The sequence below is a fragment of the Zingiber officinale genome, chromosome 6B (assembly GCF_018446385.1).
Source record: "Zingiber officinale cultivar Zhangliang chromosome 6B, Zo_v1.1, whole genome shotgun sequence".
Lineage (NCBI taxonomy): Eukaryota > Viridiplantae > Streptophyta > Magnoliopsida > Zingiberales > Zingiberaceae > Zingiber > Zingiber officinale.
In genome coordinates, this window is record NC_055996.1 from 25763405 (window position 1) to 25786429 (window position 23025).

General features: G+C 37.7%; 2 protein-coding genes across 3 annotated transcripts; both read right to left on the reverse strand.

Moving 5' to 3' along the window:
* Nucleotides 1–2188: 2188 nt before the first annotated feature.
* Nucleotides 2189–7271, reverse strand: LOC121990860. The gene is made up of 6 exons (XM_042544921.1): nt 7111–7271; nt 6845–7058; nt 5240–5500; nt 4250–4331; nt 3577–3770; nt 2189–2684 (listed from the first exon to the last, which is right to left on the reverse strand). The coding sequence occupies exons 1-6, from the start codon at nt 7269–7271 to the stop codon at nt 2337–2339; spliced, it is 1260 nt and encodes a 419-aa protein (XP_042400855.1). The 3' UTR covers nt 2189–2336.
* On the reverse strand, nt 7098–14262 carry LOC121992269 (protein HIGH CHLOROPHYLL FLUORESCENCE PHENOTYPE 173, chloroplastic-like). 2 transcript variants are annotated; one of them, XM_042546513.1, is made up of 14 exons: nt 13714–14262; nt 12851–13063; nt 12495–12699; nt 11004–11079; nt 10758–10893; nt 10552–10656; nt 10376–10456; nt 8960–9049; nt 8816–8881; nt 8472–8528; nt 8326–8403; nt 8198–8245; nt 8042–8123; nt 7098–7455 (listed from the first exon to the last, which is right to left on the reverse strand). In XM_042546513.1, the coding sequence occupies exons 1-13, from the start codon at nt 14179–14181 to the stop codon at nt 8052–8054; spliced, it is 1695 nt and encodes a 564-aa protein (XP_042402447.1). In that variant the 5' UTR covers nt 14182–14262; the 3' UTR covers nt 7098–7455; nt 8042–8051. The 2 variants fall into 2 exon arrangements, with proteins under 2 accessions (XP_042402447.1, XP_042402446.1); XM_042546512.1 differs by lacking the exon at nt 7098–7455 and having other exon boundaries at nt 7887–8123.
* Nucleotides 14263–23025: the final 8763 nt, after the last annotated feature.

The window sequence follows — 23025 nt, forward strand, 5'->3', positions numbered from 1 at the left end:
CCTCCTCTGCCCGCAACAACATGTGAACAGTAGAAAAGACGCGACGGCGGCGAATCTCGTTGCGCGCCAGTGGCAAAAAAGGAGAAAAAGCTAAGGTTTTTTTTTGAACCGTGAGAAAAAGGAAACGTGGAAGAGAGGAGAAAAAGAAAGAAATTTTTTTTAAAAAAAATGTTGTTAAGCTTATCGCATACCATATTGACGATAGAATTCACACATATTATTAATGATAACATATGGTATATATAAATACCATTACAAATGAAAATAGGAAAATACATAAATTAAGAAAATAATAAGTATTTCCTAATAATAATTATTCTCTAATAATTAGGAAACAAATAACTACTTTCTAATATAATTTATAGTCACTCAATTGAATAAATTTAGTTGTTATTATTGTGATAAGCTCACTTTACTTATATTCAGCCCTAATTTATCTCAGTTCATAACATTAGAATTTTTCATATATTTAGGGGTGAGTATTCAGTTAAAATTGAACTAAATCAAATTAACCGAACCAAAAGAATCAATTTTTTTAACTAACCGAACCAATTGAATTTTTCAATAAAAACCGAATAAATCAAACCACCGATAAAATATCGATTAATTCGGTCAAAAATCAAATTAATCAAAAAATTTTAATTATGGTTTAAAAATTCAATTTGATTTAACAAATAGTTTCAGTCTAAAAATTAGGATATAAAAATTTAATGCGGTCCAAAAATTCAGTTTATTCAGTTAACTGAATAACAAATTTTAAAACAAACCCAAACTAAATTAACTAACTTTTTAAGGTAAAAAAATACAATTATGAAAAATTAAAATTTTAAATTAGATTGATTTAACCAAATTTTTAATCACTCTTATGGTGCATTTAGTTGAGGATTATTCTTAATAACTTTGTTATTCTTCTAAAGTTATCCTGTATGATTTAGGTAAGTGATAAATTCCAAGTAATAATCCATGTCTGACATGTAGGCAAAAGGGGTATACAATCCGGAATCAAAAAATATGAGAAAAGTGAAATCTTTCTTGATTCTGGGGCTAACAAAAAAATTTAGATAAAAATATCCTCAGATATTTACACTTTGGGATAAAAATAGCTCTGAAATTTTTATAATAAAAATTTTATTTTAAATTATAAAAACTAAATAAAAAATAAAAATATGTAATATTTTATTTAAAAATTAAAGTTGTATTTTTGAAAAAAAAAAAATATAGAGAGAGAGAGAGACCGATACAGGAAAATTAAAAAAATGAAAAATTTAAAAAGAAAAAAATTAATAATATGTATTGTTGATTTTGTAAGCGAGGATAATATGATAAAATATTAAGTTAGATTATACATTCAAACTTTTAAATAAATAAGTTTTGTTGCATTATCAAATAGTATTAGATTATATTTTATTCTCCTAATTTTAGTTATATGATTACTTGATAATCATATAACTAAAATATCATAATTATATATAATAATTTAAATCAAATGGACCCTTAGTTTCAGTTACAAGCCCTTCGGTGAAAAATATTGTCGCTATTTCCCTAACAAAATGGTAATTGTTTTATTAAAAAAAATCTGCATCACCGGCCGTCAATCACCAACAGGAGGCAATTTTTAATATCTCCGAAATTAGCACTAATTCCACTACTACGGGACACCATATCCTCTATCTTCCCCGGACCTTATCAGAGGAGCAACAGGAAGTGCCGCCAAAGTCTTTAGATGGCCGGAGTCGCTGCTAAGGAAGGGGAAAGGAGGGTAGAGGGGAAGCAAAGTGGGAGATATGGAGATGAGATCTACAATCCTATCATAATTGATTGTGATCCCTTCCTAGGTTCATCATCCCCTCTAAGTTATAATTTGATTCAGAACGGATGGTCAGAAGTCACCCTTGCTTGACGTCCAACAATCTGACCACTTGTCCACCATTGGTGGCCTCCAGACGGCTTCCAGCCGTCTGTCCGAGTCAAGCTAGAACCTGAAAGGGATGATGAACTCAGGAAAGGATCACAATCAATTATGATAGAATTGTGACCATGATACGGCCGCAATTATAATGATCCATCCCTGAATAAAGAAAAAATCAAGAGATCTGGGCTGTGTTGGTGACTAAGGACCTGGAAAATAAATAAGCTGCTTTCTTTCTCTGTACATCGTAACGCAACTGGTGACTGAAGACTTAGGAAATAAATAAACTGCTTTCTTTCTCTGTACATTATTGCCAAAATTGTGTACATTATGCCAAAATTATATATATATATATATATATTTTGATGATGATAAGAAAGAACACATGAATGTTAATGCAGTAGCAATCTGAGACTGGCAAGGCTGGTCAGGCCCCAGAAGCTTCATCAACGATCAGTGAAACTAAACCAATATGTCTGACTTTCCGCTTATATGGTCTGAACCTGTTATGATCAACCTGGTCCAACTCCCCACGATGCATAAACTTATTCAGCATGCACACGGCGGCTAGCTGAGTGGCAATAGTAGTGCGACCTCGCGAAAGGAAAAGAATGCCGCCAACAATCAGAAGCCCATTTGCTATCCACTTTGTTGTCGCACTTATCGGTTTCTTATCAGGAACATCCACCTTGCTTTGTCTTCCATGGTCATTGCTTGAGTTCTCTGTAATTTCATGGGTACTAGTCTGGATGTCAGCCTCGAAATCTGATGGCACCTGAGGAAGGACATGATGCATCAAATTATCTCATTGATGAGTTCATCAGTGTATCACTTTGACAAGAATTCACAAATGAAAGAAGCAACAAAAAGAAAACAAAACAAAATAAGGATGGCTACAGTTGGTTGAGAGATCAACTTTATCTAATGTAATGTTGTATGACATATTCCAAGAAAATCATCCTAAATGCTTACCTTCTAAATTAAATGAACTTTTGTTATATTGGAGCAAAAGATGATACACTCACCCCAAGTGGCACAGGTCCCACGACAAGATACAAACAAATAAATCATGAGGGGCATTTTGCCATAGCGCAGCGGTCCTTTGCATGAGAGAGGTCAGACACCCAATGAACCATTTTACATTGACTGAGAATTGACCCCAGACCTATTAGGACACACCTCTACAAATACCAATCGCGTCAACCCGTGGGGACAAATGAACCCTCATTCTAGCTTCCTAGTTAGGTAGCCATGTGAAATATGGCTGTAAATTTTATGTGGGATGTCGAAGGAACTATATAGATGGCAAATTTCATTTACAAAAACAGGTTGTAATTTGGAAGGGACAATAAATACTTATACAAGATGTGAAATGAGGATGATGAATTTTTCGCATGATACTGTTTAGTAGTATAAGCAGTATTACAGGAAATACTATCACTCAGAATCAAAGCCAATAGCAAAATTATACATACGTGAAGAAACTTGAGTATAAATTGAAGACGACTCAGGAGATTGGCAAAAAGCAATGCAAACAAAGGCAGTGCGATCTTCCTTAGATCTATGCTTTCTCACAATCTTTTTGGATGACCATATAGCAATTTTAAATGGTTAGAGTATGATCTCTTTATCCTTGATATTAAAGGACAGCAGCTAGTAATACTAACCTTTTTAATAAGTCGAAGAAGAGCAGGGACAAATACTGCACGACTGGGATGAGAGGGGTATTCACGCAATGCACTGTTTGTCTTACACACAAAGCTCCATATTCCTTTGGCAAACGTTAGTTTTGCCATCTCAGCATTGAGACCAGAATCTTCTTGATGCACCACTGTTATCTCACAGGCATCCCTACCAGGAACTGCAACAGAAAGTTTCACATATAAAGATTTGATTAAAGATGCCACTAGAGATTACAAATAGTATGGTTAGCCAAGAGCTCTTTGATGTAGAAGCTAAATTTAACTGTCAATCTTCTCTTGCTTATACTAAATGTATAGTCTTCTTGGCAATTAAAATAAAACTTGAAGAAAGAAACCATCAACTGAATACAGATAATTGAACTCAAGTGCTAGTTGGAAATAACTGATTGCTGTTTTGGGTCTTCTTTGAGTGCCTAATGTTATCTCATATAAACTTGATAAAGAAACATTCCCACCAAGAAGATCCCTAATCGGGGATGGATTTAATAGAGCTAATGAGATGACTTCTAAAGTGTAGATAAACTCTGCCATAAAAGGGCAATCTTTCAGAAAATAAGGCGCGATAGTAGTTAGCAACAATGGTATTAGACATGCTAAAGAAGGTGATACCAAGAATTCAACGAGAGAACTTACTTGCCTTTTCTTATACACCAACCCGATTTGTAAAAATGAACCCGTACATATTTCTTTTGATGTGGAGCTAGAGGATGCTCACAATCCTACAAAAACCATAATAGATAGTTGTTATAGAAAACAAGATTGGGGCATATTGTAATAATGAATAAGAGAAATTTCAGTCTTAAATGAAAACAAACTTCAAAATTTGGTTGATCATATTCTATTACTGTATTTGATTAGGAAAAGGACAGTGTCCTTAATTGACTGAGCACAGGCTTCATGGACAAAGTCTGAAGATCTCTTGAGTTAAAGCCATTGGATACTTATAAGCCATGTTGGACATATTAGATTTTGAGGTCCAACTTAATACATGAACTAATTCCACATTGACATTCAAACAGAACAATGAAAAGTGTCTGTCCTATGTTTATCATCTTTGATAATCTATTACAAGGTAGGCTACTTATGCTACCGACATTATCAAATAAATAGAATAACATATACATGTCTGTATACTGAAATTATCAATTAGAATTAGACAGCGACCATTGTGAAGTACATTTCTTTTATAATTAATTGTGAAGTACATTGTGAAAGTGTTTGATATTTCTTTTAGACATATCTAGTTTTTTTCCATTAAACAAACACCCAACAAATTTGGAAAATAAAGCTATCAGCCTGATCAGCATATTTGAACAACATTGCACACGATAAATTGGATTTTCAGAGTAAGTAGAGGCCTTGATGTGCAGTGCATGTTCTGTTATCACATATATCCTCACACATAATACCTATATTTTCCCCATCATACCCAGATTTTTTTACATCCAAAGCTAGTTCATAATTAGTATACTTCAGTTATATAGCCTTAAAGTAACAGCTGTATTTCTTACTCTAAATTGTCATATCAAAAACAACTGTAATAGAAGGAAAAAAGAAAGATATTCAATGCTCATAAACTTCAGAAAGTTTCAGGTAGGTCGATGATAAAAAAAATAACTCTGGTTACCTTAATAAGACAATAGAAGGTTTTGTCTTTTCCTTCCCAGATTCGCCAAGCTAATACATATTCTCTTGGTGTAAGGAGAGGGAATTTCTTTACTGAACACCCGATCTCCATCCCACTATTTTCATCGACCTGTAGCTGCTTATGCTGGATTAGAATCTTGTCCCACACTTTTCTGTATTCATTATCCATATAGAAATCTCTAAGAAGTTCCGTGGTACAGTTCGCAAATGTTGTAACACTATGATATTTCAATGGTCCTTCCTATCAAAACATGGGAATGATAAGTCAGCAGGAAGCATTTCCTTGAAGTTATGAATTAATGTTCTTCTTTGTCTTCCCCACAGTGCATTCTACTACAATTTCACAAAGATTGTTCGTTGATTAAAGAACATTACATCATCAGAGGCCAAGGTCTAAATCAAGGATAAAATCTTCTTCAAAGAGTATCATAGACTCAAGATTAGGGAGCACTATAACCTCTGACAAATATAATAAAAATAAAAAAAGGATAGCTCGTGCACAAAGCTCCCGTCAATGCAAGGTCCTGGAAAGGGTCTATTGTACGCGGTCTTACCTGCTTTGTAAGAGGTTGTTTCCGAGATTCGAACACGTGACCTCTACAACTTTACCGTTGCGCCAAGGCTCCCTTTCGAAATATAATAGAAATAAGATTGATTGAAATACTAAATGGTAGAATGCAAACGTTTAAGCCTAAATTACAAGAGTACTCTACATGAAAATCGCCTCTAAAATTAGGAAAATATTATGCACGTTGTGTTTTGTATCATACAATAATAGATTCAAGATAATTATTAAGTTGATTGAACTGAAGTTTTTTTTTCTTTACAAAAACATAGCAGTCAGTGAAACATAATTCACTTATTTTAAAAAATAAGATATATAGCATAGATAGAAATACAGGAGAGCATCTACAATTTTCATCAACCTTAGGATGAAGAATGCCAAAATATAACAAACTCGTGGCTGACATAGATCAAGTAGTTGGTCAAAATACAAACTATGTCAGCCTTAAAAAAATTAAGGCAAAGCTTTTCAGTAATACACTTAGAAGGAAAACTCTTTCTTCATGAGAATTGAACTAAAGTTATTAGCACCAGTTAAGAAATCCAGTAATACAAGATCATCTTTCAACATACTGTAGTGATGTTTTATGTAGGAAACAAACAAAGATATCACATAAGAAGCTCGAAGAAAGAATCATGAACTAACAACATTATTCTGATGCAGATGGAAAGGAAGATGGTTATTGTCCTTAGATTGAGAAGCAAGGTTAATTTTGATGTTAAGTTTCTAGAACATCAAGAGAAGTAGTAACAGAAAATTAACAGATTTTGTATTGATTACTAAACAATGTGATGAAATAGTATCTAATTTGGTCTATGATAACAATTATAACAATGAGATAAATATCATCAAACTACTTTTTTATTAAAAAAACTATTCTATTTTGCCGCAAATCCGCTTACTTTTGGCCTGCAATGTGATATAAATATGAAATATTATCTAATTTGGGATAAATAATCTAAAAACTACTTAAAAGAAGACACACAAAAACAAAACAAAACAAAAAACAGTAGGTCGTACTTTTGGCCTGTAGCAGATGGCTTTGTAAGACACAAGATCATTGTTTTTTTCAATCACATGTTCCCATCTATCGTCCCGTTCGAGATTCTCGTCCAAGCTAATAATCAAGTCTCTCAAATCATCATCGGATATGATCTGAGATACCCTGCAACAAGATCCATACAGAGTTTGGATAACCGGGGGAAAAAAAAACTCTTTTTGAACGCAGAATCGACGTCAAACCGACAAAACCAACTAGCAACGAAGGGCAAACCCCGACGGAGAACCTCCTTCCGAACTCTCCGTCAACGTCGAGTCTTCCAACGAAGCCCGAGCGGTGGAGGCCCTCGGGATCCTCCGGGAAGATAGGAGTCGGAGGAGCTGCCAGGAGATGAGCAGAAGCGTGACGATCGCCGTCGCCCAACCTCCGGCAGTGCTTTCCGGCCATAGCTCACCCGAATTGAAGGCGAAAGCGCGGAAACAGGATCGTAGGGTTTGGAGTTGCGCCATCCAGTTCCCTCCCGAACGACGGATGGGAGAATGAAGCGGGAGCAGCGAAGGCTTCGTGAAATATATGAAGCGGATGAAATAAGCCGGAGTCTTCTTTGGGAGGTTTTGATCACCTCTATCCACTAAAAAATAAAAAAATAAATAAATATTATTTAATTATTTCTGTTAAAGTCCCATGAATTATTCTTTTCCAAAATTGACTCAGCTTCTCTTTTAAAATAATTTTAAAAAAAAATGGTAATAGCCCTTAAAAAAAAAGATATCTAATATAATTTTAAGAATTATATAATATATTTTGATAAGATCGCAAAGATAATATCTTGAAAGAGATATTTCAATATATCTATTTGGCATATCATTCTTAACTTACTCAACCTTCATCATATTAATACCATGCCATCTCAATCTTTTTTTTCTACTAAGAGACAAGTGTTGGTGTCTTAGTAGTTAGTTGCAACGACGATCAGAGCCAATAAATTTCAGATTATTTGAGAATAAGTTTCATGAATGCAGAGTTTGATATGCCTGAACAATAAAATAGTTGGACACTTTGTAGAGCCAAAAATGATGCCATTCTGTCATCCGTTGATCATTGCAGGTATACATTTACATCAAACTGAAGATTTACAGATTAAATATTACGAGAAATGAGAGGAAAGAAAAAGAGAAAATTGTGTAGATTTACGACAGAAGAAAAGACGACATTACCAGTGCGACATCAAGTATTTTTCTCTAGAACAGACAAGGCTGGAGTTAGATAGTTATTAGCTTTGTCAGGCAAGTGTGCCACCTGCATAAGTAGTAAATGATAAACTCAATTTGCTTCATCAAATTACCAGTTTGAACAGAAGGTTTGATTCTTACCAACTCATAAAGCTCATTTCCATGCTCAGCTACAAACTCATAGCACACCTGTATATCGAGGTAATGACTCGATTCAACTAAAGGTAAAGATATTGATAACTTGTTCTTGAGAAAAGATAATGACTTACATCAAAACTCTTGTTTCTTGCTGTTGAATCATGTAGCGCCTTAACACATATATCTGCTACATCAGCACAGCTGATGGCCTACAAGTTGATATTAGGGGATTTATAATGGCCATGATCAGGTTATAAATTCAGTACCATGGTAGTACCTGAGAGATCCTATTCCCTTGATCGAATATCAGTGCCCGCTGCCCACCGGGTTCTTCCTGGAAGGCAAGGTTTAGAATTAATTGGAAGACAGTTGCTTGGAGTTATACAATAAGTTGCTTAGGCATTTACGTATCCATCCCTGAAATTTCATGCCTATAGTCAATGCAGCATTTTAAAAGTCATCGCTTCACAATTATTATGGTGAATGATCTAAAACAATAAACTTTATTGTTTGAAAGAATGAAAGCTGGTTTAAGATTCGAGTGATGTGGCAGATTGCGCTATTTTATAAATGACAAGAACAAGAGTATGAACACCCGTTATTGACATATCAATGATATACCTTCAGAGGACCAGGGCGAATGATTGTGTATCCAAGGCCTGATCTTCTTAGCGCATCCTCACCGGCCTAGAAAGGAAAACTTTGAACTAGGCACAGAAGGAATAAACACTGGTAAGAGCATATAGGTTAGGGTCCAAGATGAACCTTTTTGGCTTTAAGGACCTGATCCCTTCTGTTTGATTCAATTCCAGATCCAGTGCATGAAACCAATATAAAGTCAGTTTCCGTGCCAGTCTGCATATATATACAACAGTAATCAAGAATCAGCATGACATAAAAAAGAGAATTTTCTATGGGAAGTTTAATCTCATCAAGCAGATGAAAACGAATAGACAAATGGAAAAGAAGTATACCAACTAACAAGGAAAGAAAAGAGAAAGTTGGAAAATAAAGAGAATGGGGAATATTGCTACTCTTCAGAAGAACAAATAAAGAAAGATATACACCATCAGTTTATGTGGATATCACCATTTTACTTTTGGCTCCTTATAAAACAAGAAAATTTCAGATTAGATATGATGTGGTGCATGAACCATAGATGACCGTCCAACATCAAATGCAGATGTTTTTGTCCCCTTAATATCAAATCAAATATCTTCAATATCGTTTACATGAAGCATTTAAAATCTTGAGAGGAAGAAATCCCAGGGCATCATCAGCCTGGTACCTTACCATACCAATGGAACCGAGAATAAAAAATCATTAAAAACAGGTAACAAAATTTAAAGTGTGCTGGAATGCTAGTACATACAGTATCATACTGTATTGTCATACTGATATACTGCTCAAAGTTGAGTGGCCCACCTCATTGATCCATTACCAAACTGAAAATTTTTGACTATACTGGATTGTAGAGTGAGAGATTTGAAAATCCTCTTTACATGCAGCCAACACAATAAATCCACATTTCTGAATTCATAGCTCAGATATGATAAAATTCCATTGTTCAAACAAAGTAATGCAGTCTAGTCCTCCTTTTACCCGATGATGCACTGATCATGGAGGGAAAGAAATCCACAGTGAAAAAATATCATTAAGGAAAGGGGAGAGAAAGGTGGAGGAAAGAAGAGAAAGAAAGAAATCACCAAAGAGAATGAGGGAAAGGAATTGCAGCCACAGCTAGCCATCCATGTGAAACGGCAAACTCATAGCGACATCGCAAACTCAGTTTGCAGCGTCGCTGTGACACTGAGGTCACAGCCTTGCTAGGAGGTTGCAGCCTTGTGGAGACACTGAGTTCACGGCAGCCGTGACCACAAGTTTGTTGACCTCACGACAACACTGTGAATTTATGGCCACTCAAGATCGGGATTCATTGTGTCATAGCTGTATTTTTTTTAAAAGGGAGCAAAAAGCTCATTCAGCCCATTTTGGGTGGTCAAGAAACCAGGTCAAAATCAATCCATGGATGTATTAAAAATCCATCCTATTATTTTTTCAATAGGTAAACAAAGAACAATATTTTGACCCTTGTGCGATCCATCCTTTCACACATCCACATCTCAGACTAAACAGGCATTATTGATGGGAGCAATATATTGAACTGATGTGAAAACTCACAGGTAAGGCTTTTATGTACTCCATGATCAGTTTGAAGCTTCGGGGATCTTGCTGTTTATTAACAGGTGCTTCAACAGATCTCTGCAAGAGACAAATCATTATACGTTCGCTAGATAATTTCATAAAAATGGAAAACAAACGACTGTATCCTAATCCAAAGTGTAATGAAGGAAAACCTGTCTTCTTGGTTCAAAACGAATTGTCAATGTATGCACAAGGAAGGGGTCTAACAGAGGATCATCTGGTTTCACAGGACGAAAAGATGAAAATGGAACTCTTACCTACAAAGTAATGGTACAAACTTTCAAACTTTTGGAGTGCCGATAATGCAGAACTAATAGAAAAAATATCAAAGAAATGAAAAGTTAAGCTTTATCCTCACCCTACAGAAGCCCACTTTTGTGTTTATTCGAGCAAAATATAATTTGCTTTGAGAAGTATCAGCCAGTGGACCAGTCTCAAGTATCATTATATATGACCTTCCATTGCCTCCGACAGATAATACCAAACCATCATACCTGACAATATAATGCCAGACTTCTAAGTATACAATTAAATTATAGATCAATCTATATCATCAATTTACAGCATATTGATCAAATGATTAACTAGAGAAAGCATTCAAAACCTATCAAGGGTGGAGCCCAATGGAAGGGAAATTTTTTTCGAAAGTTCGACATAACCTCCTCGAGTAAAAACATATCCTGCAGAAGGAAATAATTTAGACAGAATACTATAAACTATCATATGATTGAACCTATTTAAAGACATAAAAATGTAAATTGAACTCTTTCCTAAAATCTCGAGCTTTTGAGATGTGGTTAGTGTTGCAGAATCTGTTGCTGGAGATTTTAGGAGAAAAATACTGAATTTACAAACTAAATTCAGACTTAAAGAGGCTTGAACTGATAATTTTAAACTGTCGGTTGAGGGTCGAGCCCTGGCAAGTCCTCTGTCAAGAGTCCCGAGTCTTGAGTGACCGAATCCAACTGCTGAGTGGCCGAGTTAGGGAAGCAAGTCGACTGAGTCAAGAAGCACATAGCCGAATTAGGAAGCAAGTCGACCGAGTAGGAAAGCACGTCAGCTGAATCGGTCAAACGTCTGACTGAGCAGTCAGGATTCCAAATTGAGTGCCCGTGTAGAGTGCACGGGAATTGAGGAGCTGAGGTCTGTGTTTAACGCAGATTCCTTAAAATAGATTCGCCCCACCTCCGCGGTGCTTTAAGGTTTTTGTGGGTTATCCGTTTCCCGAGATACAACGGCAAAATCGCAATCTCCACCAAGAACTGGTGGTCATGGCGAACTGAAAAATACTTGAATGCTATCACTGGGGTCTGTCGAGTGGATGAAACAAGCGATAGAGAAGAAGAAGAAAGGGGAAAGGAAGGTGATGCTCTGATCAGTCTGGTATTCAACGCACACAGATCATGCTCGCAAACGAGCCAACTTGGTTCAGTGCAATCTGGACCCTAGATTTGTACTCCTACACACCCACATGTGAGAGAGAGTCTCTCCTCATGAATTTGTCCACAACATACATTCTTGTAAAACAATATAAACCTACCATCCAGCCTTGAAATTTCCAATGTGAAACTAAACTCTCATGCACAATGAAGCCTCCTTCATCCATTCCGCCATTTTCCATTCACATTTTTCCGACAGTTAGTCAATCAACTATTATAGTATAGCAATCAGGTGATATAGGGCTTAAATCTCACCTATGTTAAGAAATATTATCCTATCAATTCATGTGTTGAGTTAGGTCAATCAACTGAGGTATTCCTACTCATACATAAATTGAGAGTACTCAAGGTATAAATATATAAATTGGCCCACTTTTTTAAAAGATCAAACTTTTAGGCTAAGTTGTTAGCCAATCAACCCTTGTAGAACCAATCAAAATAAATTAACATATGTGACTGCATTCATGTTATACTTATACCTATTGCATATTATGCTATTATTCTCATTACAGGTATCATTAAATATTAAAAGTTAATCAGATTTTTGAGGATTGAGGATATGGAAGGCAAGGTCCCAACCAACACACACACACACATATATATAAAGAGTAAGGTGTTTACAAAAAATAAGGGAAAGAGATTATTCACAAGCACACCGGAGAAGATAGCATTGCCGGTCTCTGTGAATTCAAACTTTGCATCCATTCCTCCATCATATTTGGCTGCAACTACATCCTGAAAGTAGGCTCCTTTCCGAACTTCCCAACCCTCTAATGAGTCGGCAGATTTAAACTTAGCAAGCAAGAGTTTGCTTTTGTTACTCTTACCAGCTCTCATCTGCGCTAGTTGATTGCTATAATCCTGCATAAATATAAGAAATTTTAATAACTAAAGCCTACACTGTTCCATCTTTTAATTAACACAGTACACTTTATCAAATATAGATAACTTGCAAAAACTTAATCCCATCCCAAAAATATATAAAAAGAAGTAAAAAGTAAAGGGAAAAAACCTGAAAAGCTTTTGTGACATTGCAAACTCCTTGGTAGTCAACTCTGTTTAAGTCCCCAGTAATAGTAGACCGTGCAGTTGCACAGTAGATTATTTTGTTACAACCTTGGACAGCAGCTTGCAATGTTGAAGGTTCGCCCACATCACCAACTATAATTGATACAGACCTTGGAAGCATATTTATAACTTCTGGATCAGCTTTTCTTACTAAAGCCTGATCAAGATTTGAACAAGAATTTTTTACAGCACTATCACAGAGGGCAAGTCAAATAAAAGTTGACTTACTCCTAGCAGTTAAAAGAGACATCTATCTAACTTAAAATCTTTATCTGCAACTGAAATCTCACAGATACAAAGTTAAGAAAGCTCCAATATCATGTGGAAAAATGTGAAACGCTCGCCCCAGCGCCCTCGCCAGTTCGCCCCAGGACCAACACGAAGAAAATAAATCACAGTGACACAAGTGGATGGGGGAGAGTTATACGGGGTGTAAGGATTTACGTCCCACCAGTCCTGAGATTCGACCTTAAGACCTCATGTGGCAAACAACCATCCGAACTCCAATATCGATTATATGTTTAGTTGAGGCTCTGTTGATGATAAATTATACCAAGTTTTTGGACAACTTCATAGGTAGCTCATTTTTTTTTAGCTAATATACATTTTCAATATGCAATTTTAACATGATAAAACCACGTTGGAGATACTGACACATGTATTTATGTTTTTAATTTAAAATTTGTAATGCATAAAAAGAAGACGAAACTCATTCGGGCAATTCCCTTTGACATAGTTCAAAACATTGTCATGCATTGAGTTAAAGCACACAAACTCACATATAACTTGGAAACCTTCCTATCGTACCTTCACCTTGTAGCCCCGGAGCATGAGCTTCCGGACAACAATCCGGCCGATGCGGCTGGTGGCGCCGACGACAAGGACGGTGGTGTCCTGCGCCTCAGGTACGGTGAACTCGCACATGGGACCACGAATGAGGAGAATGCTATCGTCCTCTTCGGTGCGGGATCGGGAGATCTGGCCAAGCCCCGAGAACTTGCGCCATACCTCATCGAAGATCTGCCTCGACCGGCGGCCGAGCCCCACCGGATTGACGTCGTCGAGCGTCACTCCCTCCTTCCTCCGCCCCTTGTCTGCATCCTTCCTTCTCTCCTCTTCGCTTTCGCCGCCGCCGCCAAGCTCGCACCGTGGCGGACGCGGCAGCGGCAGCGCCGGGGGAAGCTTGAAGAGGCGGGGGATGGGGGCGCCGACGAACCTGGAGGAAGAGGAGTGGAGGCTGGCGTCGTGGCGGTGGTAGATTTGGCGGAGTGCCATGAACTCCTTGGCGAGCTTGACGGAGGAGATTGGCAGGGGAGACCTCCAGAGGCATGCCGTTAAATTGGGGGCTGGGATTACGAGTGCGCAGCGGACGTTAGCCACAAATATTTTTGTGGAGCAAAGAGGAACTGCGGATCGGCTGTCCGCGATGAAACACAACTTTCTTTTGAAGAGTTGTACGAAGTCAAACGATCACGTGGCAGCATCAAGTTTGATGGCCGGTGCATTATCCAACACAACGGCTGTCCGGTGTATCACAGCCAATTGTTGTCTCGTCCCGGCTTAAGAGGAGTGACCATGCAAGATAAGACGTGGCCGCGAAGGGTTCACCTATCGTCTAACGGTGGCACAAACAAGCGTACAGACTTTCCTCTTCTTCCAATCGTTTGAATGGATAATTGGGACCATACGAGTAATCTTTGGATATAGTCAGTAGGACGCACCTAGCCAACTACGCGGTCTCATCCCAACTAATCCAGTCATCTTGCTAATTAATTATTACCTCGATTCCATTTGATCAAGCTGTGCTGAGCTAAGCTGAGTCACAGACTTACCGAGCTGATCCGAGTTGTCGACTTGTTGATCTGCCGAATTGTAGTTCCAGAATACTTGAGCACCTGAAAGCACTCAAGAACCTGAGTCCGAGTGCCCCATTTCTCAACCACTCAGAAGCTGAGGACTCGAGAGCTCGAGCTTGAGTACGTGTGGCTCTTTAATCCAGTACCCTATCTCTCGGCCACCCAAAAGTTGATGACTCGGGAGCTCGAGCTTGAAATCGGAGAAGTGCTCTTTAGTCCAAGTGCTCTATATCTCGGTTGATCTTGTTTGAAATCGAAGAAGATATGATGGCGCGTTGGGCAGGTGGCAACGTTGTTGATCGGAAGAAGATTTTGTATGGGAGAAAAAGATGATGAACTGAGTAGGAAAAGGGCTTCAAGTGCCTTTCTCCTCTTTGCACATACTCAAACGAGTCAATAGAACATTAAGGTAAAAATTAGGGAGGAATTTCTGGCATAAGCCCTCCGACGCTCAAGTCACCAGATTCTATGTCTAGTTCATGTTTTGTCTGGTAGTCTCTTTTAACAGAGACTATCCACTGTTCTAAGTATGTGTCATACATTTGTGGGTCATCACATTCACCTATATTAAGTAAGACTAAATTCTTACCAAAATATGTAATTTGTGGTGGTCTTCTTTTCCCTATAGTTCTTAACAAGGAATTATTATTTATAGAAGGGTGAATTTGTGTTCTTAACAAGGAATTAAGTAAGACTGAATTCTTACCACTGTTCTCATGGAACTTTCTGGATATCTTACCTGTAAAGGTTGTGGTGTATTGGTAGCACTAGATTCTGTTGGTGTAGCGGGGCCGGCAAGAGAGGAGGGGTGAATTGCCTGTAAAATAAGAACTACCCTCCTCGTACTTTCAACTCTAAAAATAACAACAATAAAATAAAAACAAACTAACAGAAAGGAAAGAAAGAAGACTCAGAGATTTGACTTGGTTATAACTTAGGTGGTTGTTAATCAAGGCGGTTAAATAGCTCTACTAGAAACGTTTCCTTCACTGTAGGCAGAGAAGCCTTTTTACACACTAAGAAAGCTCATATGTTGCAAGGAATTGAATAAAGAGTTGATTGATTAATTTTCTAGCTCCAGGGGCCTTTATATAGCTCTTGAAAATCCTATCTCGAGTCTTGAGGGTGCCTCCAAAGGGGTTGAGGGCGCCTCCAAGTGGATAAGCGGATAAAACTTTATCCGCGCCAAACGGTCATATTGATCCAGTTGAAGGCGCCCTCAAAAGCATTGAGGGCACCCTCAATGCAGTTGAGGGCACCCTCACTCTGGTGAGGGTGGAGGCGCCTCAACAGTTGTTGAGGGCGCCTCCAGCTACTTTTCCAACACTTCTTTGTCTTTACTTTAGCTTCCAAAGTCCCGATAGCTTGCGTGATTGCGGCCAACCGAAATAGCGCTCACCCGAATCCAATTTCTGACCTTCTCCTCGAGCATGCTTCCGTCCTGGCTTCTCGTCCCTCGAACGTCGCACACGTTCTTCTCGTCCACTGGAGTACTCTTCTGCAGCTCTTTCGTCCTTCAGACGCACCAATCCCGTCAGCTCCCTTCCCGTGCCGTCCTTCTCGCTAGCTGCGGCTTCCGCTCGACTTCCTGTGCTCCTAAGCTCTTGCACACTTAGATACAGGGATCAAAACCAAACAGGACCTAACCTAACTTGGTTGATCACATCAAGACAACCACGGGGTGCAACAATCTCCCTCTTTTTGATGTGCATCAACCCAAGTTCAAGTTAGGGTAAAAAAACAAACAAGTAGTAATTTAAAGAAATTACTAAACTAACATTTTAAGCATAAAGATTGCAATAATAGAATTTGTAATTTTCTAAGAAAAAATATTAACTTGTTCCTATCCAAAAAAAAATTTTAAGTACAATTTTTTTAAAAAAATATTAACTCCCCCTAAACTTGTTCCTATATCTCCCCTTTTGATCACAGCAAAAACGAGATAGGAATTTTTCAAAATAACTTCTAAGTTAACAAAGAGCTATAACCTTTAGGCAATTTAAACAAAATATTTTTGAGAAATTTCCAAAAAAATGTTGAAAAAAACTTGTTAAAGCATTATCTAATTTCTATTTTCATGCTTTATCAGTAAGTTAATTAAATATTTTATTTCAATATTTTGACTTCCAGACAGTAGCGAGGCACTAGGCCTTCTTGGTTATTGGAGCAACAACCACTTTCTTAGACAAAGCCTCATAAAGAAATTAACTGTTTAATTTTTTTTGCTGAAAGCGCTAACTTACAAAAATTTAAACTAGAAAAGATTTTGGAACTCAGTATAGGTTCCTTCCTACTGGATTAATAAAAAACTTAGCGGGTACATAATTTCTGGAAATTTTTCTAAGTTGTCCCTGATGCTTTCTAATATACTAATTCAACTTTCCATAAATTCTAAGTTTTGATTTTTGAAATTTGTTGGTTTAAAGCGTGCATCAGTTTTCAAATTTTCAATTTGTATTTTCAAATTATCATTTTTTTATTTTAAATTTTCTAACATTAATTTTAAATCAGCAATTTCTTTTTTCTAATTTTACTAAGTCTTTTGTAAGAACTTTGATAAAATGAAAAGACTGTTTAGGGATTAGAGTACGTACCTTACTTACATCTATTTCTGATGCTCCCCCTTCATAGTAGCTTTCTTCTAATGATTCTCCCCCTTCATCTATGCTCATCTCTGAGCTAGTTTCTTCTTCAATTTGATGGTTGGACATCAGTGCTACTCCTGAGAAGGCTTCGACTTCTGATTCAGAGGATGATGATTCATCCAATGTAGCCTTTAGACTCTTGCATTTAGAAGACGTCAGTCTTTGAGACTTCTCCTTGTCCATTTTCTTTAATTTTAGGCAGTCATCTTTGATGTACCCTTCCTCATTGCAGTTATAGCATCGAACCGTCCTTCTGTTGCATTGATGCTTTCTTGACTGCGATCTAAATTTATTAGTCTTAATAAACTTATTTAACTTTCTTACCAATAGTGTTGCTTCAGTTTCGTCGATTGACTCTTCAGAGTCGGGATCATCCATCTCGGCTTGTAGGATAGCATTGAAATTTGACTTCTCTATTTGTTTAGGTTCTGCAATTCGAGATTCATGAAGTTCGAAGGTAGAGAATAAATTTTCTAACGTACTTACCTCAAAGTCCTTAGAGATGTAGTATGCATCTACTAAAGACGCCTATTCTGGAGTTCTTGGGAAGGCGTTGAGCGCATACTAGATCGAGTCTCGGTTTGTTACCGATTCTCTGAGGTTGTTCAGTTGAGTTATTAGTTCCTTGATTCTTGCTTGGAGTTGCACTACATTCTCACCATTGTTCATCTGGAGATTTGTAAGCTGAGTCCAGAGAATGTCATGTCTTGCCAACTTCGCTTCTGAGGTGCCTTCGTGGAGCTCCAGGAATTTTTCCAAGAAGTTTTTGGCGGAGTCATAGCTTCCGATCCAACTTACCTCCTGGGGTGGCAGAACGTTGAGCAGATGGAACTCTGCCTTTCTGTTGCCCACGAAATCAGTTTGTTCCTTATTCGTCCAGTTGTATTCTTCCTTGTCTTTAGGGACTGCAAAACCATATTTCATAACTAAAATAATATTAAATTCTGTTTTGAAGAATACCTCCATTTGGCATTTCCATGTGGCGAAGTCTCCGTCGAATTTCGAGGGATGAATACTTGCACCGGCCATCATCTTGATCTTGATGTTTCAGTCGATGGTCAGTCCTTTTGAGGTGGTCTGGCTCTGATACCACTTGTTGGTGCAACGAGGCCGGCAAGAGGGGAGGGGTGAATTGCCTGCAAAATAAGAACTACCCTCCTCGTACTTTCAACTCTAAAAATAGCAACAATAAAATAAAAATAAACTAACAGAAAGGAAAGAAAGAAGACTCAGGGATTTGACTTGGTTACAACCTAGGTGGTTGTTAATCCAAGGCGGTTGAATAGCTCTACTAGAAACGTTTCCTTCAATGTAGGTAGAGAAGCCTTTTTACACACTAAGAAAACTCAGATATTGCTAGGAATAAAATATCGAGTTGATTGATTAATTTCCTAACTTCAGCGGTCTTTATATAGATCCTGGAAATCCTATCTCGAGTCTTAAGGGTGCCTCCAAAGGGGTTGTGGGCGCCTCCAAGTGGATAAGCGGATAAAACTTTATCCGCGCGCAAATGGTCAGATTGACCCAATTGAAGGCGCCCTGAAAGGCATTGAGGGTGCCCTCAATGCAGTTGAAGGCACCCTCAAAGGCATTGAGGGCACCCCACTTTGGTGAGGGCGGAGGCACCTCAACAGTTGTTAAGGGTGCCTCTAGCTGCTTTTCTAGCACTTCTTTGTCTTCACTTTAGCTTCCGAAGTCCCGATAGCTTGGGTGATTGCGGCCAACCGAAATATGGCTCACCCAAACTCAATTTCCGGCCTTCTCCTCGAGTAGGCTTCAATCCCGGCTTCTCATCCCTCGAACATCGCACACATTCAACTCGTCCACCGGACTACTCTTCCGTAACTCTTTCATCCTTCGGACGCACCGAGCCCGTCGGGTCCCTTCTCGTGTCGTCCTTCTCGCTAGCTACGTCTTCCGCTTGACTTCTTGCGCTTCTAAGATCCTGCACACTTAGACACAGAGATCAAAGCCAAACAGGACCTAACCTAACTTGGTTGATCACATCAAGATAACCACGGGGTCCAACAGATTCTGCAGGATTCATTAAAGCAACATTGGAAAAATAATCTTTCTTTTTAGCTATAATATTATGGTATTTATCAAAGTATAACATCCAATCTTCATCTAGCTTATGATGCAGTATGTCAAAATTTTCTAATTATGTAAGATCTTCTTGTGTAAAATAATTAGCTATTTCAAATGAAAGGTAGACGTATTCATTTAAATCATCATAAAATAAAAAGTTGTCTTTCTTCTTCTGTGAGTGTGTACTGATTTCTATATTCATTAGATTTAAAACAGGTTGGTTGTCTTCCTGGTTGTCTTCTTGAGAAGTTGAAGGCTTGTAATTATGAAATCTTACTATTGATTTACCATGCCTGTCTTTATAGATTATGGATTCTCTTGGTTGTAGTGTTTGTGGTGTAATCTTTAAATCTAGGTTAAGATTCCAATCTAATTAGCAAGAAGGTCAGACGAAAAGTCTTTAGGTTTGATGAAATAGATTTCCCTTGTTGTAAGGGTTTCTATTATGTTATTAATTTGTACTTTGAAACTGTTGTTGATGCTAATCATTGTCTTTCCTAGAAAAATTATGTCTATTTGGATATTATGTTTTTGAAAATCTCCATATCCCCTGAATTGAACAGAAATTTTAATATGGTTAATAAAATCTAGAATAGTCATTATTAAAATTGGGACAAAAAATACGTGATTCCTAGATTACTATTCATATCTACTTCTATAAATCCAATAATCGATTTATCATTATCAGAGAACCTTGAGTCATATAGTACTAAAAAACATTAGCTCCTATGCTTTTTTTTGGTAAGTCCTCTTAGGGTAAACACAATAAGTTCTAGGTGGATATAATTATGTTTTCTTTGTAAGAGTGCTCTAGCTGATTCTTTATTCATAAAGTTAAATCTTTCTTCTCCCTCATCTAGTAAGTGTAATGGTTGGGTTCTATGATATCTATAAAGTGAAGTAAAAAGGATAAAAACCCTTGATGATATAAGCGTTTTGGGTTTAGTGTATTTAATTGTTCATTAGAGAAGGTGTCTAATTTTTGGTCGATATCTATAAATTCTTCTAACTGATAGGTAGCCTTAGTACTTGTAGATTTTTTGGATATCATAGAGAGATTCTTAGGAGGTCTTAGTGTATGTGATGATCTAGAAAAACTTTCAACTTGTGTTTTTGTTTGTAGAGTCATTAGAAGGTGAATCTTGTATTTTTAGGAACTTATAAGTGGTAGGTGGGTGTTTTGTAATAGTTTTTCCTAGGGAAAGTTTACCAAGATCTTTATTTATATTTTCTAATGTTTGCTTTAGATCTTGTGTCTGGGTATTTTTATGTATGTGGTTTTCCAAAGTAAGAATTTGGTTTTCTAAGACTATAAGTCTATAATGTAGAGAAGTAAGTAGTGCTAGAATTGTGTTGTTCTGTTGTACTAGAATTTGATCTCCTTGGTTAACTAAGGCAGAATTGCTATAGCCAATGCCTTTGGATTTTGCAAATTATTAGGAATAATCTAAAGCTGCCTCCTAGTGAGAATTGGTAAATTGTAGCTTGTTCATAAAAGGTCTGAATAGGGTCTTAAGGTTCTGATACCAATTTTTTTTTTTAACTTGGTCTTCTAGTGAGCCTCACCTGCAAAAGAGTTACAAGAAAACCAAATGTCCCGGCTATGTAGGATAATGGTTAGTTACTCAATGGCCTTCCTGAGCCAACATAGGTCTTATTTTGGTTTACTTATTATTTTACAGTGACTGTTCACCTTTGAGTAACTTAGATAAGGACTGAAGAAGATCTAGAAGAGAAGTAATATTATGTTTTCTTTATCCAGATATTTTACATGCACATACAACATATACATTCAGGAAGAAAACTATCTTACAGACTTGCAAGCAACAAATTACATATTGAAATAGAAATATTTAGACACTACATACTAAAATAGACATATCTTACATACTTACAGAAAGAGAGGAAGGGTGTTCAAAGAGAGCTTGAGAATAAGGGAGTGTGAGGAGGCAAAGAGAGAGGGAAAGAGAGTTGCTGGTGGATGCCTTAGGAGGCAGAAGAGAAGGGCCTTTTATAGGCAAGAGAGGAGAGATTTCTTCGGGAGGAAGGAAGCACTTGCTTGGAGATGAAGGAAATCATCTAGAAAAGTGAGACAGGTGGAAAGTAAGGTTTGGCGGCGGCGGTGGGGGAAGACATCTAGAAAAGTGAGACAGGTGGAAAGTAGTATTGTCTTAGTGGTGGCACTGTTGAGTACTATTGTAGTAGTCTTAGTTATCAACCATATTATCAATGTTATCTTCTCCTGTTGAGTCCAACGATAGTGTACCATATTATCAAGCCTCTAGCTCACAAGCACCATCGTTGGACTCAACAGGAGAAGATAACATTGATAATATGGTTGACAACTAAGACTACTACAACAATACTCAACCAAATACTGGGAGCGAGATAAAATCTATTGTAAATTAGCAATTATTAACCCTGATCTAACTATTAAGGCCCAAGATTTAAGATACACAATCTGGGAAACTGAAGAATGCAAAACACATATCCAACAATTACTACACTTAGAAGTCGTTTAGAGATCTACCTCCCGACATAGGAGCCCAACTTTTATAGTAAATAAAGGAGTTGAACAAAAAAGAGGTCAATCCCGAATGATATTTAACTACAAAAGGCTAAATGATAACTGCTAGGAGGATGGCTACAAAATACCAGATAAAGACCAACTTTTGAATAAGATACAACATGAAATCAGGTTTTTGGCAGGTAAGGATGCACCCAAACTCTATAGAATGGACGACTTTTTCTTGCCCAGAAGGTCACTTTAAATGTCTTGTTATGCCTTTTGGTCTTAAAGTAGCTCCTTAAATCTTTCAACGAAAAATGGAAGATAGTTTTAGGAATGTTTTATTGGTGCAGTAAGCACCAGATGATCGAACCTGAGTTTTGACTATGGCAAAGGGCTCAAAGTTAAGTGGTGGTGTTATCTAACAAAGTTCATGGAGCTTGCAGGAAAGTCCTAAGTGATACTTAGGCAAAAGTCCTAGCTGCGGTTAGGCAGGTGAAAACCCTAGGGGGTGGTAAACCTAGGTCATAGGGGGTGGTAACCCTATGCGGAAAGTCTTGGCAGGTCGATGGCTTCAGGCAAAAGTCCTAGGGGGTGGTAACCCTAGGTGAAAAGTCCTGGTGTCGCAAACCAGGTGAAAGTCTGGACTAGCCGGGAAGCGGATGTCCAGCAGAAAGTCCGGAAGCGTCTGAGCAAAAGTCCAATCGATCCGGAGGATCGCACTGGCAGCTAAATCTCCGAGTGGAGTAGGTGAGGACGTGTTCCCGTAGAGGGAACAGGGTTCGACCTAGGGTTTCAGGAAAGTTCGAAGTCAACTGTCAAATATTTCAATACTTATATCACTGTTTTGTGCTAACTTTGTAGGATATTTTGGGATTAACATATCTTGCAGGAACCAAAGTGGAAAAAGACCTTGGAGGCGCCTCATGGAGTTGAGGCGCCTTGGGTCGAAGGTTGAAGGCGCCTTGGGTAGGTGAAGGCGCCTTGAACTGGATGAAGTTCGACCAAGTCTGTGCTGATC